Here is a 17,307-nt window from a genome sequence, read left to right as displayed (position 1 = left end):
TATTTGGAAATCTGGCAACGTTACACAACCAAAAAAGGCAATTTTACTTGAAAATTCGTTGCACAAATTTCCCCAAAAGGAAATCTTTTATGCAGATCACCGAGTATGATAAACACGTGATCCGTGTTTCGCACACTTGTGTACAAATAGAAATAGTCATAAATGTAATACACAGATAAAATCAATATTGCTGTCTCTTTGATATTAGCTGCTTCGTCCAGCGCGCCTATATATACTATATATACTAATTTTTCTATGCGTATAACAAAGTGTAAAGTTATATAAAGTGTAAGTTATACTAAATGCCATCTAATGCGGCATTACTAATAATGTGGAAATTTTTAGATTTCATGATGTTACACAAAACTTAAATTCGTGATATCTTTGTTAATTTAATAGCCCGATCATTTTGATTATGTCAGCTTTATGCCGAATTTTTGCTATACATTTATTCGAAGCTGATCTGCGTAACACAGAAATCGGCATATATCTTATATATTCCGGGGTGTAAGTTATACTTAAATTTTGTATAGTATATACAGTGCAATATAATTTATACCAAGGATAACTTATACGAATCAAAGAAATAGTATATAAAAAAGGGAAGTACGCGTGGAAAGGGAATCGGAGTTTTGTCTTAGTTTTCCGTAACACAAGACACATTGTAAATCGTTTATGTATTACAAATTCGATCTTTCGTCTAAATAATTTTGTCTTAGTTTTCGTAACACAAGATACGCTGTAAATCGTTTTATGTATTACAAAATCTATCTTTCTCAAAAAAAAAAACTCATAAAATCTAGATTATTTAAAAATGAATATAAAGATAATAAAGAAATAAATAATATATAATTTTTAGAATAATATATCATAAATTTTAATATAAGAAATATTATATAGTTATTGGGCAGGGCGTCTCATCTTTGTGTGCATTAAATCTGTGATATTTGTAATACTGTTACGCAGATCATTTGATGATATGGTGTGTGCGAAATTCGGCTGAATTTTGGCACCTCGGAATATAAAGTATTTTTTTTCTCCTCTTTTACTAAGAAAGGAAATAAAGAATTAGAAAATGAACCCTTATCAGTTATGCTGTAACATTGGTATGCCTATCAGATACTCCATCAGGTTAGGCAATAATTTCTGCCATATGAATAATATATTTGAAAATACAGTACATTTTCGACTATATACTATTCGTGTCGGTTTCACGAATGTCCCGTGCTCAATGTGAGTCGATGGCCATCCATTCGTATTGGTTCTTTCGGTTACACAACAAAAATTGTTTATTTGATGATTATGATATACCGTTTATTTTTAATAATCATAATCAGAAAACTATATTCAATTTTCTATTTATTCGAAAAATAAACAAACTGTAACGAAAATAAATGTAATATAATATAATTTTGTTTAACATCCTTTATTTTTTTTTTTGATATATATTCTTTTTATTCGAATTACCCGTGTTTAATTAAGTTTAATTAAGGTTAATAATTTCGTTATTCCCCAACGGTTACCGTTCCCTAGTTAATATAAATTATTGAAGATTTTATATAATTTACGCCACCGATTTAAAACCTATCGGTCCGATTTAATACAAATAACTCGAAATAATCTAGGCCAAAGTTTAAATTTTGGCCAAATTATGCTAATATCACGTGATTTATATCGATGCGTCATGGTTAAAAAAACATTTTTTACAACACAAAAAAAAAAAGAATATTTTTATTAAAGTCTAAATTTTAAAGATTAAAAGAACGAAGAATTTTAAGTTAATTTTTAATTAAATAAATTTGTGAAATATCTATAGGAACACCAAACTTATTTTGTTAAATTTGTATGGACTAATCCATTATGAAAATTAAAATTTCAAAGACACTATGCTTCAGCCTATAATATAAGAACACTAAAACTTTCTGAACTCTTCACACATCTTATTAGTTTCACTAATCCTTTTTATAAGTTCAGACCGATATCGAGTAATTTGATTGATTCGTTCATTATATTCAGCTTCAGCATTTTCTATCGATTTTGCCGCCGAATTGACAACTTTTTGAATTTTTTCATCACAAAGATGAAAAATCTCCTCGATCAAACAGGGCCTGTCCATTAGTGCTTCAATTGTAATTTGGTCAGAACTAAATTGAAAGAAAAAAATATATATATATATATAAATTAATAATTATAAATCTCATAGTATTTTCGTTGTTTAAAAAGAAACAATACACAAATTCACCATACTTTAAAATGTGACCGTCGTTCTTATGGCCTCTTGTAACTCTTTGATTGCTTTCTTTCATTCTTTTATTAGTCCTCATGTAAATTTGTTTCATCAAATCGTAGATTTCTCTATTTTCCCAGATAATGGTGCATGTTGTTGACTTAGTACCTACCTTAAGATAATCTTCTGTGACCTTAAACAGGGTATGAACCATATTATAAATTGATCTAGCGTCCCAAATAACGCCGGTATTTTCTTTTGCTTTGACACAAAAGTTATAATTATCATTATACCATTCATCAAAATGATCATTAATGTAATATAAGATGCGAGCGAGATCTTTGGGTTTCCAACGTATTTCTTGTGGTGTCTTATTCATATTATTTATTAATGATAGCATTTTTTTTTTCAAAAAAAAAATTAAGAAATTTTTTTTTTTTTTTTTTTGTTAAAAATATCGTGAAGAATAAAATTAATCGATTTTAAACTTTTTTTTTCTTTCTTTTTTGTCAAGTGAAAGGAATTTAAGGAGTTTTCAATACTATTTATCTGATCGACATCTTTAAATTTGGAATCAATCAAATGCAAGAAAAATATGTTGTGTCATGATTAATTCATTGAGTGATTATACGAAAGTTGGCTGCAAACTCCGCCTTATGATACGAACTTAAATAAAAAAGGATAGTATATTTCTTAAAGTATAGAAGTATGGGTATGATAGAAAACAATCAACTCAGAATTTAATGATTGTCTTTTTACCGGTTTTAACCCACTTTAAATTGGATATCACATTATTTGTCACGATGTACAATTACGACTTTCGATTATAAAATTTTATAAAACATAAAATAAAGGCTTGAAAGGATGAAGAATTTAATTTTTATTTAATAAATACACACACTCATTTTGTTAAAATTATATAAACTAATAATACATTTATTCTTCTTTGGTCTATAAAAATAATATAAGTTTCTCGGTCAATCACTAATATTTTTTCAACTCTTCACATATTTTATTAATCTTATTTTTTGCTTCTATAATCGTATTTATTAGTTCGGCCCGAAGGTGAGAAATTTGATCGGTTTGTTTTTTACGACCAGCTTCAATCGCTTCTATCGATTTATCCGCAATAAGTTTAACTTTTTGAACTTTTTCGTTACAAAGATTATCAATTTCCTCAATTGAACAGAGTATTCCTGTTCGACCGGTGAGTATTTCAGTTGTTATTTGATCAGTGCTAAAATGAAAAAAAACAATTTGTAAATTTTTTTTAATAACGCATTTTTAAAAAATAAAAAGGATTTAAATCGTAATACTTTAAATTCATTTCAACGTCACCGTCATTCCTACGACCTCTTGCAGAATCTTGAGACATCTTACTTATTGGTGGCATTTATTTTCGAATATAAAAGTATGTATATATATAAATATATGTATATAAAATTATCGATTTTTTTTCTTTGTTAAAAATGTAAAATGGATTTTCAATTCTATTTATTCGATAACTTTGTGTTACGAAATAAATGAAAGTTATAAAACAGGAAGAAATCAAGTTCAAAAACCGGAAAAATTTAGGTTTACGCCTAACATGCAATATGCTGCAATCGTAGCGCCCTATAATATAAAATGAGCATTTTATGGCACTTTTATTCATTGAGTGAAATGAGTGATCATCAAATCTGTAACGTTATCAATGAACGAATTTTTCAGTATCCAGAGCGACTATATAGTTACCAAAATCCAAAATTCTAACCATTGTCGAAATTTCTCAAATAGCTGACTAAATTACTTTTGGTCAACTGTACTCCAGCCAGAATTAAATGTTCGATAAGAATATTTCCTATTTTTGCAAATTCACGTGACTCAGTTGACAGACTTTGCATGCATGTGATCAGAAATTCAGAATGGAAGTGTAGTTACGTATATGCTCCAATAATTTAGGATTTTGAACACATATCGGCCCGATATAATGCCGAATAGCATATTAAATTCGTCTAAATTAAGGGCCGTTTATGTTGGATGACAGTCGTAATTTTAAAATAAAGAATCTTTTTAAAGGTCTAAACTTTAATAGATTAAATAATGAAAGATACCACGCTTCGGCTTTTAAAATGATAATATATGGTAGTTTCTAACAGATAATTAAATTTTCTGAACTCTTCACACATCTTATTAGTTTCATTAATCTGTTTACTGGTTTCATTAATATTTTTTATAAGTTCAGAGTGATATTGAGTAATTTGATTGATTCGTTCTTTATAATCAGTTTTAACCTTCTCTATCAATTCTGTCGCCGAATTGTCAATTTTTTGAATTTTTTTATCACAAAGATTAAAAATCTACTCGATTGAGCAGGTCAGCAGGGCCTATTTGATCAGAACTAATTTGAAAGAAAAAAAAATAAATATATAAATTAATAATTATAAATCTCATAGTATTTTCGTTGTTAAAAAAAAAACAATACTTAAATTCACCATACCTCAAAATTTTTTCAATGTGACCGTTGCTCTTATAGCCTCTTGCAATTTCTTGATTATCTTCTTTCAGTCTTTTAAATTCGTTTTACCAATTCATAGATTTCTTCATTTTCTCCGGTATAGGGTGAATTCGTTATATAATACTTTAATCTATAGTTCGGTATATAGATTCTACCAATAAAATCAAGTCACATGATTAAAAAATTATTTAAAGTTTTGCACGTCATATTATATTGTGTTCAAAGATTATCCGCGTAAATGATTATCCTATACCAATTTAATTCACGTGATCATTCGGTATCAATACATTTGATCAATAAACACGTAGCATTTTACTATATAATTTTGTTATATCCAGTGTAATTAATTATAAGAAAATCGGTTCCGCACTATTTGGTTCGATAAAACGAGTTTTCGGTATATCCAGGTTCGTTATATCCAGTGGCGACTGTAATGTGAAGTAAAAAAAAAAAATTTTTTCTTTTTCTTTTTGTTAGAAATGGGAGGTGGAAGAAATAAAAGTAACTGACTTCAAAAAAAAAATTTTCTTTTTTTCTTTTGTCAGAAATGGGAGGTGGAATAAATAAATAAATAGAAATAAAGGAATTTTAATTTACCGATTACTTTTGAATTTGGAACCAATCAAAATTTAGATGCAAGATGAGGTAAGATGGCTATTACTAAATTGTCAAAATTGGAATCACAGTTTTGGTTGATCTTAAATAAAAAGAGATAGTGCAAATCACGGAAAAAGAACCAGCTCATAGATATTAAATAGGTTAAGAATTTTTTCCCACTTAATTACAGCATAAAATAAAAACTTCATTTTATTAAAGGTCTAAACTTTAGAGATTAAAAGAAAAGAAATAAAGAATTTAAATTAATTTTTATTTAAACTTAATTACTAACTCAAATAAATCTATATGAACTAAAATAAATTTCAAAATATTATGCTTTCAGTCTATAAAATAATAATATAAATTCCTGACAATCGCTAAATTTTTTTCAAATCTTCGTATATTTTATTAATCTTGATATTTGCATCATTAATTGTATTAGTAAGTTCGGTCCGAAGTTGACTAATTTTTTCTAATTTCTTTTTACGATCTGCTTCAATCATTTCTATCGTCTTTTCCGCAGCAGTTTTGGCTTCTTGAGCTTTTTCGTTGCAAATTTTATTAATCTCCTCAATTGAATATGTCTTGTCTGTTCGACCAGTGAATACTTCAGTTGTTACTTGATCAGTGCTAAAATTAAATCTTTTATTTTAACTCATTTATTTTTTTTAAAAAAAAGAATATGATTTAATATCAACATACTTTAAACCCATTTCAACGTCACCGTCACTTCCATGACCTTCTTGAGACATTTCACTTGAATTTCTTATTGGTAGCATTTAATTTTTCAAAAATATAGATAAAAAGTATAAATAATCAATTTTTTTTTTCCTGTTAAAAAATGTGAGATTGAATTTTTCTATACTATTTATTTAATTGTATGCTCTGACCACTTGTGTTACAAGTTATAAATCAGGAAGCAATCAAGTTCAAAAATGGAAAAGCTTTTAAGTTTACGCCTTAGGAAATGCAAAGCGTCGTGATTTCTGCATTTATTTGCGCCTTATAAATGACATTAAAACTTTTAAATCATTAAAAGGGCCCTATAAAATGAAATGTGTTAAATTTGTGTTCATGTATAAAAGACGTCCAAAAAAGCACCATTTTATACAATTTATGTCTTATTACAAAAAAATAAAAATTAAACAATATGGTGCTTTTTTAGATATTTTATTACACATGAGCACAAATATTAAACAAATTTAACTCATTTCGTTTTTATAAGGGGGACTTTTAATTAAAAAGAATTTTGGTTAAATTATGTAACTCCTTATGGCGCTTACTAAAAATAAATAATAAAAAAAGAAATTAATCATCCCCAATTAAGCAAAAAAGAAAAAGTGATGATCGACAAAGTATTCAGGATTATTTATTTATTATTTAATATTGCCCTATTAATTTTTGAATAGGTATTCGAACATTCGTCAAATTTTGTCTTGTAATCGTCCCTTGTCCGGTAATTTGGTCACCCCAATATAAAAACAGCGATAAATGTATATTATAACTTGTTAATTTCGTCTAATTATGCGTATAAATATTAATAAATAATTGTGTCAAAACAGCTTTTAAGTTACGTCATGTTTGAAAAAGATACATCGAGCACGTGATCGAAAATTATCCAGTCTGTATGCTTATGTAAAAATTTTAAATTTCAGAGAAATGCGGTTGGTGCAACAAAATCAAATGGAGTTATATATGTTTATTTATCGTCTAATGTTTTGATACAATTGATGACTCATACGTTATATTAAAGTGTACGACGGTGTATTTCTGTTTCCTAGCTTAATACCTTTGGTTGTCATACATAAAAGCTATTAAAAAAAATTAATTATTTCACAAAGTCATTGTGAAATATCATGATTTCACGGCTGCGCCGTGAAAATCAATGATATCCACAGTTTCCGTGAAATAATTATTACATATAACGTAAAATAAAGATATCGTTAAAACTCTAATTATTGAAAATGTTCGTTGAATTTTTATTCCCTTGCATCATGCACTTAATGGTGCCTCAACGCTCCCTCCCCATTAAACTACACTTTAAATGTCAGGTCTAAGATTTAAACTATTTTAGATAACATCACAAACTTAATTTTGATAATAAAATTTCAAGACATTATGCTTTTAAAAGTTTACAAAACTATAATGTAGCTTCCAGCCGATTATTAAAGTTTTTTCAATTCTTCAAATATTTTATTAATCTTATTATATTCGTCCTCAAACGTTTTTGTAAGTGTGGACCAAATTTTAGTAATATCGTCGACTTGTTTTTTACGACCATTTTCAATCATTTCTTTACCTTTATCTGCATAAAAGTTGACATTTTTAATTTTTTCGTTGTAAAGATTCTTAGCCTCCGCAATCGAAAAGGGTCGACTAGCGAATGGAAAAAAAAATATTTATCAGTTATCTAATAATATTTTTTTTTAAAAAAAAACAATAATACTTAAAGTCATCATACCTTAAAATATTTTCAATACCCCCGTCATTCTTACGATCTTTCATAGTTCCTTGTTTTTCTTCTTTCACAATTTTATTACAAAACACTCTTATCAAACTATTAAGTCTTTTATTATCCCAGATAATACTGTCGCAAGTGTTTGGCTTATTACCTGTTTCATTATATTCATTCATAGCTTCAATACAAGTTTTAACTATATTATAAGTTATTTTAGCATCCCAAGTAACATCGGCACGCTTTTTTGCTTCATCACATGCATTATAATTATTTTCATTCCACATATTAATGTTATTATTAAGAAACATAAAGACTCTGATAAGCCCTATGGACTTCACATATGATTCTTGAGATATCTCCCTTGTCCTTTTTGTTGGTGGCATTTATCTTTTTCAAAAATATCCGATTATATAATTTTTCTTTTTTCTCTCTTCTTTTGTTAAAAAAAAAAATTAAAAAAAAATGAAAAAAAATGAAATGGGACGACTATTTATTTTATTACATTACAAAATTATTAAACAGGAAGGAATCAAATTCAGAAAGTGGAATAGTTTACGTGTGATTGCTGCAATTGCTGCGCCTTATAAGAACTTTATGGATTTAAAGAATTTGGATACCCCGAATAAATGTGTAACGTTAGCATGTCCCCGTCAAAATTACGGCAAAATAATTTGATCGCCGATCATTTTTCGTTTCGCTGAAATGATTAAGGTTCATATCATCAATGTTTGCATTTTTTATTGATGTGTCATAATTTTATCACTAAAATTAATGATAAATTTAATATTTTTATTCATGCTAAGTATATTGATCCTGGTGCGAAGCAACGGGCTGTTGCTAGCCATAATTAAAAAAGAATTGGTTAAATCACGTAGTCTTGTGACACTACTTGTTGAAACAGATCCGGAGCTTTAATAGTTTTATTAATTTATTTTTTTATTTTTAAAAAGATGGACGTGATGATTACACGTGATCAAGGTACCACGCGAATGAAATTTTTCATTGTATTAGAAAAGGTTTTCGGTTGAGTGGTACAGGATCGAATCGGTGATTAATAATATCGGTTCGGAGCCAAGAATCGATTTTCATGCATCTTTGAATGCAAGTATGCAACTAAAATAAATATATATTTTTTTTTTGACGTATTTTTTAAATAATCTCACAATTAAAAAATCTTTCTCTCCTCGCATTATTAAACAAATACATTCATCTTACATTAAAAAACCTGTTATAAATAGATAACTTTTGCGTAAAACAGAAACCCTTAACATCTTTTACAGTAAAATAATTATCGTATTACAGAAAAGAATGACCAAAAAAAGTTATATATCAAAAAAGGAAAAAACAAGGGTAGGAAAAAAAAGAAAATTGAGGTGACGTAGATTGATGAATTGCATGGGTTAATACCTTCACTTTATTATTGGCGTCTAAAAACGCAAACTTTTACATATGATATTTGCTACAACGTAAATTAGAGATGGTAAAGAATGAAATCTTTATTTTACGTTGTTCAAATAGTCTAACTTGGAAATTTTTTAATTAATTATTAATTTAAACGTAATTTTAATTCAATCATCGATTAGAGACATACTATAAACTTATTTTGTTAAATTTATGGTGTATTATCAGGGTCCCAGTCCATCCCAACACTTTCTAAATCTTCAAGTAATTTATTAACCTTACTATCTCGATCCTTCATCGTTTTTTCACATTCAGACAGAAGTTGAAGAATTTCCTCGAGTTTAATTTCAAGGCCAGATTCAACTATCTCTTTCGATATTGTCGCATAATGGTTAACATTTTGTATTTTTTCTTCACAAAATTCATTAACATTCTCAATCGAAAAGAACATATCCATTTGACCAGTAAACGCTCCGATTGTTACTTTATCATCGCTAAAATTAAAGACAAAAAAAATGTAAATATTATATTAGTAATAGCTTTTTTTGTTTTATGAAAAAAAAATCAATAATTTAAAGTCAACATACTCTAAATTCATCTTAGTATCATCACTCTTACGATCTTCTGTTATTTTTTGATTTTCTTTTTTATTTTTTTCTTTAGCGTTAGTTTTATTATAAAGTTCTGATACTAATCTACGAATTTCCTTATTCTCTTTGATGGATCTGCTAGTTGGCTCACTACTTTTAAATTCAGAAATCATCATATTTCTAATTAAATTAAAAAGTTTATTATAAACCGATTTTCCATTTCGACAAATGTTTGTAGCTTTTACGGCCTCATTACAAATTTTTCGACGATTTTTACAATACTCATCAAAATTATCATTAATAAACTCAAGTACTTTAATTAGTTCCGAAGATGGCCAAAAGATTGATTTATCAGCTCGAGGCATTTTTTTTTTTTTTTTTTTTTTTTTGTTGACGATACAAATAAAAAAATATGGTCATAAAATTTTTGTGGATGGATTATTTATTTTATAATTGATTTGTTTATTCAATAATATAAATGAATTGAAACATGTGTATAATGTATTGGAAACTCATAAATGAAAACAAAAAAGTATAGTGTAATTAGATTTAGAAATAATCAAATTTTATTTTATAAGATTTAAACAATACTTTCTTTCATAATGAAGTAAGTCGGAGATAGATTCCTATCAATGGGCTTTAAAAGGAATATTCATGCATATTATCACGTTTACTGCGTCTAATAAATCCGAAAATAGCGTTTAATGGCGATAGATCAATTGATGGAACGAAAATTTTTATGAAAATTATTTTTTACTTAAAATATAATAATAATAAATTGTTTATGCGCAAAAAAATAAACAACCATTTTATATTTAAATATATATATAAAAAAAAAATAAAATAAATTATAATTAGAAAAAGAAGAAAATTGCTAAATCTCACCGGTGGTAATTAACATACCAGCTAGATAAGCTATATTCAACTGTTCTAAGGACCGGTTCCATGACCGGTTTAGTAACCGGTTTTGAAGGGCCGGTCCCCAAGAACAGTTCTACTGATTTCAAATATAATTTTCAAATTTTTTCCAGGAAATTCCGCTCTGTGCGACAGAAAATTTTAAAATTTCATATAAAACCCCTCAATTTTTTTTTTTTTTTTTTTTACAAAATTTTTTTTTTCCGAAGCATAATTGTTTGCTTCCGAGCCAAGTAGGACCGGCGTGTCACTGTGCAAGTGAGCGTTTATTTATGAAGGAATTGTGTCAAGACGACTATGTAAATGTTTTATAGTAAACTTTTAAGCCTATAGGTTAGTTTCGTGAAATGTTTTTCGTTTCCTTTCTATTTTTTTTTTAAGCTTGCTTCTTTCTTTCTTTTATTGTACATAAAGAACCTTCCAAGTGCAGATATGGTCACGTCAACTTTTTTGTGTCAACGTCAATGGCGTCACATTGCCATGTGACTTCGTTAATGACTTGGTAGTTGGTAGGTAGATATTTCGTTTGTTTATTATTATTTTTTTTTTGTTGGCTTGGGAACGTTACTAACGTTCCCTTTTTAATGGCCTTTGAACTTCAACCTGGACTTGAAATTGCAAGATGGGTGGGTGATTTGTTTGTTTTTTTTTGTTATTTTTTTTGATTTGGAACGTTACTAACAATTCCTCTTTTTAGGAGCGGCCTTGAACCCAACCTGGACTTTGAAATTGCAAGGTAGGTGGGTAATTCGTTTGTTTCTTTTTTCGTTATTTTTAATTTGGGAACGTTACTAACGTTCCCTTTTTCTTTTTTACTTTTAACCTTAGGCTTGACATAAGCTTTTGACTAAACTCTTGATTTGAAGTACCTTAGACTCCAAACTTTTGACATGAAATACTTATAATTATAGGCTTTGTACACATGTGCTTGTATGTTTTCATAACGATAAGAAAGCAGAAATGTCTTACTCATTGAAACAAATGATAATAATATGGATATAATTTAGTTAATAATGTTTTAAATAGATCAGCCAAAGGAGAAAAATATACTGTTAATTAAAAGAGTAGTAAGCGCAATAAAGGAAAATGGAATTTATTTTAAAAATATTTATATTTTGATACGTCAAGCCGTCGTCAAACGACGCAACGCAATATGGCGGTACGTCACTAACAAATGTCTGCACCCCTAAATGACGGTAGATTTTGGTGAGTTACTTTTTCACTCGTGATTTCTTTTTTTTTTTAATCTTTATCTTTCTTATACAGTTGTATGAAGGTGAGTTTCAGGTGTTCTTTTGTTGTTGATTTATTTCCTTTTTTTTAACCATCCTTTTCTTTCTCTTTTTTTTTAGGCACAATAACTAACTGTTATGTGTAAATGTCGCGTCTAGGACATAGTTCCCATCCTTCAGTGCGGTGAATCTTACGATAGAAAATTTGCCATCATCGCCTGGATGCGTGGCTACACTGTTAGCAATAAATCCTACCATATTACCAGTATCCGGTTCGTTGGTTTGGTGTTATAATAGCGAATTGAAGGTATAATTTTTGGTGCCTCTTTTCTTTTGCTGTGAGTTTCCTCTTTTTAATCTCAAAAACAGCTATTGAATGAAGATGAAAAAATTTACAGAAAAAAGTTATTTTCTATATTATTTCTGTAAAATTTCCACTTCCACTCAAAAGATGACTTAAAAAAAACTAAGTATACTGTTAGACAAATTGATGGTGAGTTTTGGGTGAATTTTTTTTTTGTTTAAAGAATTAAACTGCCTTACGAGATTGTTTAAAGAAAAAAAATACAAATGCTCAGGCTAATTATTAAGTGAAACAGTAGGAACCTTCCCAAGAAAATACTTAGAAAGTTCACTCTATTCCTTTATCGATAGTCAGAATTATTACTAAGGGATACGTTCCAAATAAGATCATATTTATGTTCCGGATATGACAAAGTGTTACGATGCAATTAAAGAAGTTGTAAACTATTTGTAACACAAATTATTAAAATTATTCCCTTTTTTTTAATGATATTGTAATTTCTATATTAAGATTGTGAACATAATTTTTTACATCTACCCTAAGAAATTTTTTTTTCTTTAATAAAAAAAAAGAAAAGAAAATTAAACTAATTTAACCAACGTATAAAGAAAATAATGATAATTAAAATGATTTAACAAACAAAAAGAATTACGCACTCTTGTGAGGATTTTTTTTTTTTACAAAACAAATTTTACCTTATTCCTTTCCAAATAATAATAAAATAAATTAATGATACATTTTTTCTACAAAATACTATCCATCTTTGTAAAAACATTTAAAACGGTGAACACTACTTCAACCTGTAATTCTTTTCCTTCAGGAATATCAGCTTTAACTTTTTTAGAAAAAGGATGAGTAGAATATTCACTTAATAATTCATCAACTTTTGTATATGCTTTTTCTCTTAATTCATGATTTAACTGCAATAAGCATTTTCTAATACATTAGCGGCGTAAGCAACACATACCATTGATATAGTACGTAAACTACCAAAAGGTGAATAGCTCTATTAACAATTTCTTCCTTTGTCGAAGAATCACTAACAGGATGAGTTGCCATATCAAAAAGTAAAAAGTTTCTTTTTTCGGTTCTTAAAATCCCTTTATCTACTAATCCTTTTGCTAAACATTCCCGTACTTGTTTTAATTGATATCCAATCTTCATTACATTCCAAGTTTCTCCTACTAAAATAATAATTGATAGGAAAAATAATAATAATAATAATTAAATAAAAGGATTTAAATGAAAAAAAATTTTTAAATTCTCAACAAATAACAAATAATAAATAATTCCTCTCTTAAAAATCATTTCTCCTTTTTTTTGGTATACATTCAAACTCACCACTCATTAGATCAATCCAATTTCCAACGCTCATAGGTTCACTATTTTTCATCAATTTTAATGCTTCATCTAATAATACTTCTCCTGTCAACTTATCCTCAAGGACCTCTATGATCCTATCTGAAAGTGGACATTTTCGACGATTTGAATCTTTAGTCATGGCTATTCGACCACGAAGCGCAAGTTCCATAAGAATACACCCTCTTAAAGTATAAAAAATATTGTCATTCCAGAATGAGAGGTAACCCTGATCAAGATTATTATTTATATAGAAAAGAGAAATATTACATAAAAAAATAATTTGTAAAGATATAAATAAAAAATTATAATCGAATCCCTAATTTCTAATCGTATTCTTTCTTCCCTTCCTCTCCCTCAAAAAATTGTCATTTTTTTTATTAATTATACCGATCATACCGATTCTACAAAATTCGTCTTTTGTTAAATAAATGAATGATAATATGATAAATCGTCCCATATATTTAATAAATTGTCTTTAAAATGTAACGATCTTTTAAAAAAAAATTTTAAAAAAACTAAAAGAACAAACTGCTACTATTCTCCATGTCAGTTGATAATTAATCCTTCTTTCGATAAATAATTATTCACCTAATTAATAATTACTATTCAACGACGATAGATTATCCAAATTATGAATTAAAATTTCACATTTTTTTTTATTGTCGGGAGAAAGAAAAAAAAATACCGAATAAAAAAATTATAAATGAAATAATAATATTTTACCTGTTTATCTTTTAAACCTAGCAAGAGAACTTCTTCCATAAGTGTTAAAATAGGTTGTTTTTTATCTTCATCATCAAGTATGTCATTAGGATCAACTGCAATCCTAACACCACTCTCTGAATAACTTCAATCTGGTGTTGTTGGTATATTATTTTCGTGTGATGAATTAAAAGCTCCAGCGTTTTTTCTTTGTAAACCACTTGTTGAAGCCATGTTGTAATATAAAATATTATTCTAATAGTTTAAATCGTCCCTCTACTATATAATAAAGATAACTAAATAAAAGAAATCTAATCCATTTTTCGTTTGCCCTGTAAAAAAATCTGATCCGTGTTTTATCTTTCCATGTTTTTTCCGTGAATGTATCATTTTCATGGAATTTATAGCCTTAAATCATGGAAATTTTCATCTCGCTAACACGGATATCCGTGAATGTATCATTTTCACGGAATTTTTACGGAAGACACGGAGAAATAATGGAAATATTCGGATAAAAATTTTTTATAGGGTTGACATAACCACCCCCCGTTTTTGGATTTTTTATGTAAAAAAAAATACATGTAATTTAGGCCGGAATTAGACAACTTGGCCGGAATTATCATCCAAAATTTTTGCTCACTCTTTTGGTCAAAATTTTGGCTAAAATTAATGGTAATTCTGGCCATGTATTGTATTTTATGTAATATTTTTTGTCCCCTCCCAGATTGGGATCCCTATGTTATGTTAAACAAAGAATTGGCTTGGAGCGGCCTAAATGATAAGCAGCCTCTAGCCCTCTACCTAAATTGAAAAAAAAATATATGATTTTTTTATAACAACATCTCAATCCCAAGATTTTTTTTGATCATTAATCTTTTACTGATTATAGATTAGCTAAAGACTATTATTTGATCTTAAAAAATTGCATCTAAGTACAAATAATAGTTTGTTTTTTTTAGCAAGTTTAAAAATATAAAATTATAAAAATATTTAATTGTGCTATGTCAGATTATAGAAAAAAAAGCATGAGATTTCATTCCAATTGTTCTTGGAGCTTATTTTCCAATTGTATGTTTTGAAGTTCTAAAGAGCGAACTTTGGCTTTTCATTCCCTCAATTCAAGTTTTCACATTTTGAGACCAAAGCTTGCTCTTCTTCTTTAATATTACTATTATTTTTGCATATACTAAGTTGCCTTAACACATCGGGCGTTCTCCACAAATTATTAGCTTCTTTCAGATCATCCTAAAAATTAGGAAAAAGAAATATGAGTAACATAAATAGTAATTAGTAAGTAATAAAAGCAGTAAGTGCCTGGCCAGAAATCCATGGAAAAAAACTTCTTCATCCAGGGCAAGTCAGTAACAGCCAGGAGAATACTTCCTTCACCTAGGATAAGTCAGAAAATTAAAGACATGACCAGAAGAAACCTTCTTCATCCAAAGCAAGTTGCAATGGCCAGGAAAAAATTCCTTCATTCAGGATAAGCCAGTCCAAGATGTGATTTCCTGCCAAATGTAAGTTTAATTGGAAAAGATACATGATTCCTCCTCTGAAATAAGTTACTTTTAACTTTCACTTTGAGGATGTTTGATCTTGTAAAACCTTATTAAGATATTTATAAAACACCTGATACATTAGACTTTTCTGACAGTGTTCTATATTATTTAAGACCTAGGAGTCAAAATCAGTTAGAGACCAATATTTGGATTTCTTTTTGAAATATCTTTTATATTGACTATCCATAATTTTCTTATGAAGAATGAAAAAATTTGAAAAAAAAAGTACGAAGGCAGGGTATATATGTTAAATTACAAATACTTTGTTTTACTGTTAATACTTATTAAATAAACTATATATTTATCAAACTATATAACTATATCAGAATAATAGCTATGTTTTACTATTCAGAGTCAATGATTGTAAGTACTTTAAACTTATCAAACTATATACTTATCAAACTATATAACTATATCAGAATAATAGTTGTATTTAGTGTTCTGAAAGGGTCAATAAGTCAGGTCAGGTTTTGAGGTGTATTCAAACTCAACCTGAGTGTAAAAGTAATGACTCAGATTCGACTTGACCTAATTATTATATTCTGACTCAGATAATCTGGATTCAACCCATCAAATTGTATTTAATATAAAAAAATTGAAATTTTTAGTTAAGACTTGGGTTGCCAGGTAAGGTTGCTTGCCAAAATTAGGTAATTTAGGCCAAGGCCGAAACTTTTTTGTAGCCAAAAGTTTAGGCAATCAAAAATAAATTTGCTGAAATTTATAATGCCGAAATTATTGCCAAAAGTCTGAAATTTGACCGAAATTATTGGTATAATTCTGGCCATTTTTAGGACGTAATTCTGGCCAGAAAAGTGATCGACATCAAAATTTCTTTTTTTGGAACTTTGTATAACCTCGTGAAACTTATTTCAAACAAAATTCCCTTTTTGGGATTTGTGTAATGTCATGTGACATAATGTCATAATTTCGGCCGAATTTTAATTTTGGCCAAAATTAAGGTCGAGTTTCGGTCTAATTTCAGCATTTGATTTGATTGGCCGAAACCTTTCAGAATTTCCTTTTTAGTTTTGGCAGGCAACCTTATTGCCAGGTCAAAGTAAAGGTATAACCTGACTCAACAGGTTCATATGGGTTATAGGTCATTAGGTCATCAAATCATGTGACCTATCCAACCTGATCCTTAAATACAAGTTGATCAATAACCCAGATTTGACCTAACTCTTTTAGAACACTAGTTGTATTCTACTGGTGGAGAAATTGTTGGTGAAAAAAACTAAGAAAACTCAGAAAACTCTGGTATGTTAATTATATGATCAAGGCCCTTCCGCAGTTGATCATAAAAGTCCCTGGATCATCACTAAAAATCCTGAAGTTATGTTCAGTTAGTATATATATGTGCTGGAAAGTCCAAAAGTAAAAATAATAGTAAATTAATTGATATAGAAGCTTTATCTTTACAAGAATTATTTTTAATGCAATGTGATAAAGATAAAGAT

General features: G+C 28.2%; 7 protein-coding genes across 7 annotated transcripts; 1 reads left to right on the top strand and 6 right to left on the bottom strand.

The window, feature by feature from the left end:
* Nucleotides 1-1,701: 1,701 nt before the first annotated feature.
* Nucleotides 1,702-2,742, bottom strand: OCT59_025952 (uncharacterized protein). The gene is made up of 2 exons (XM_025322473.2): nucleotides 2,248-2,742; nucleotides 1,702-2,144 (listed from the first exon to the last, which is right to left on the bottom strand). The coding sequence occupies exons 1-2, from the start codon at nucleotides 2,625-2,627 to the stop codon at nucleotides 1,913-1,915; spliced, it is 612 nt and encodes a 203-aa protein (XP_025166185.1). The 5' UTR covers nucleotides 2,628-2,742; the 3' UTR covers nucleotides 1,702-1,912.
* Nucleotides 2,743-3,077: 335 nt separating this feature from the next.
* On the bottom strand, nucleotides 3,078-3,692 carry OCT59_025951 (uncharacterized protein). The gene is made up of 2 exons (XM_066142841.1): nucleotides 3,544-3,692; nucleotides 3,078-3,464 (listed from the first exon to the last, which is right to left on the bottom strand). The coding sequence occupies exons 1-2, from the start codon at nucleotides 3,618-3,620 to the stop codon at nucleotides 3,212-3,214; spliced, it is 330 nt and encodes a 109-aa protein (XP_065992417.1). The 5' UTR covers nucleotides 3,621-3,692; the 3' UTR covers nucleotides 3,078-3,211.
* A 1,866-nt stretch (nucleotides 3,693-5,558) lies between these two features.
* On the bottom strand, nucleotides 5,559-6,148 carry OCT59_025950 (uncharacterized protein). The gene is made up of 2 exons (XM_025332862.2): nucleotides 6,024-6,148; nucleotides 5,559-5,951 (listed from the first exon to the last, which is right to left on the bottom strand). The coding sequence occupies exons 1-2, from the start codon at nucleotides 6,098-6,100 to the stop codon at nucleotides 5,699-5,701; spliced, it is 330 nt and encodes a 109-aa protein (XP_025166187.1). The 5' UTR covers nucleotides 6,101-6,148; the 3' UTR covers nucleotides 5,559-5,698.
* Nucleotides 6,149-7,486: 1,338 nt separating this feature from the next.
* On the bottom strand, nucleotides 7,487-8,162 carry OCT59_025949 (uncharacterized protein; the record flags this gene model as incomplete). Its single annotated transcript, XM_025312008.1, has 2 exons — nucleotides 7,487-7,697; nucleotides 7,783-8,162. The coding sequence occupies 2 exons, from the start codon at nucleotides 8,160-8,162 to the stop codon at nucleotides 7,487-7,489; spliced, it is 591 nt and encodes a 196-aa protein (XP_025166188.1).
* A 1,010-nt stretch (nucleotides 8,163-9,172) lies between these two features.
* Nucleotides 9,173-10,311, bottom strand: OCT59_025948 (uncharacterized protein). The gene is made up of 2 exons (XM_025332863.2): nucleotides 9,768-10,311; nucleotides 9,173-9,674 (listed from the first exon to the last, which is right to left on the bottom strand). The coding sequence occupies exons 1-2, from the start codon at nucleotides 10,133-10,135 to the stop codon at nucleotides 9,392-9,394; spliced, it is 651 nt and encodes a 216-aa protein (XP_025166189.1). The 5' UTR covers nucleotides 10,136-10,311; the 3' UTR covers nucleotides 9,173-9,391.
* A 404-nt stretch (nucleotides 10,312-10,715) lies between these two features.
* Nucleotides 10,716-11,744, top strand: OCT59_025947 (uncharacterized protein; the record flags this gene model as incomplete). Its single annotated transcript, XM_066142840.1, has 6 exons — nucleotides 10,716-10,734; nucleotides 11,015-11,021; nucleotides 11,103-11,201; nucleotides 11,386-11,424; nucleotides 11,600-11,618; nucleotides 11,715-11,744. 6 exons carry the CDS (start codon nucleotides 10,716-10,718, stop codon nucleotides 11,742-11,744), a joined length of 213 nt encoding a protein of 70 aa, XP_065992416.1.
* Nucleotides 11,745-12,967: 1,223 nt separating this feature from the next.
* OCT59_025946 (uncharacterized protein) lies at nucleotides 12,968-14,522 on the bottom strand (the record flags this gene model as incomplete). The annotated part of the gene is made up of 5 exons (XM_066142839.1): nucleotides 12,968-13,144; nucleotides 13,215-13,405; nucleotides 13,566-13,812; nucleotides 14,310-14,425; nucleotides 14,510-14,522. The coding sequence occupies 5 exons, from the start codon at nucleotides 14,520-14,522 to the stop codon at nucleotides 12,968-12,970; spliced, it is 744 nt and encodes a 247-aa protein (XP_065992415.1).
* Nucleotides 14,523-17,307: the final 2,785 nt, after the last annotated feature.

This window comes from Rhizophagus irregularis, chromosome 6, assembly GCF_026210795.1.
Source record: "Rhizophagus irregularis chromosome 6, complete sequence".
NCBI lineage: Eukaryota > Fungi > Glomeromycota > Glomeromycetes > Glomerales > Glomeraceae > Rhizophagus > Rhizophagus irregularis.
This window is presented reverse-complemented; position numbering and strand designations above follow the sequence as displayed.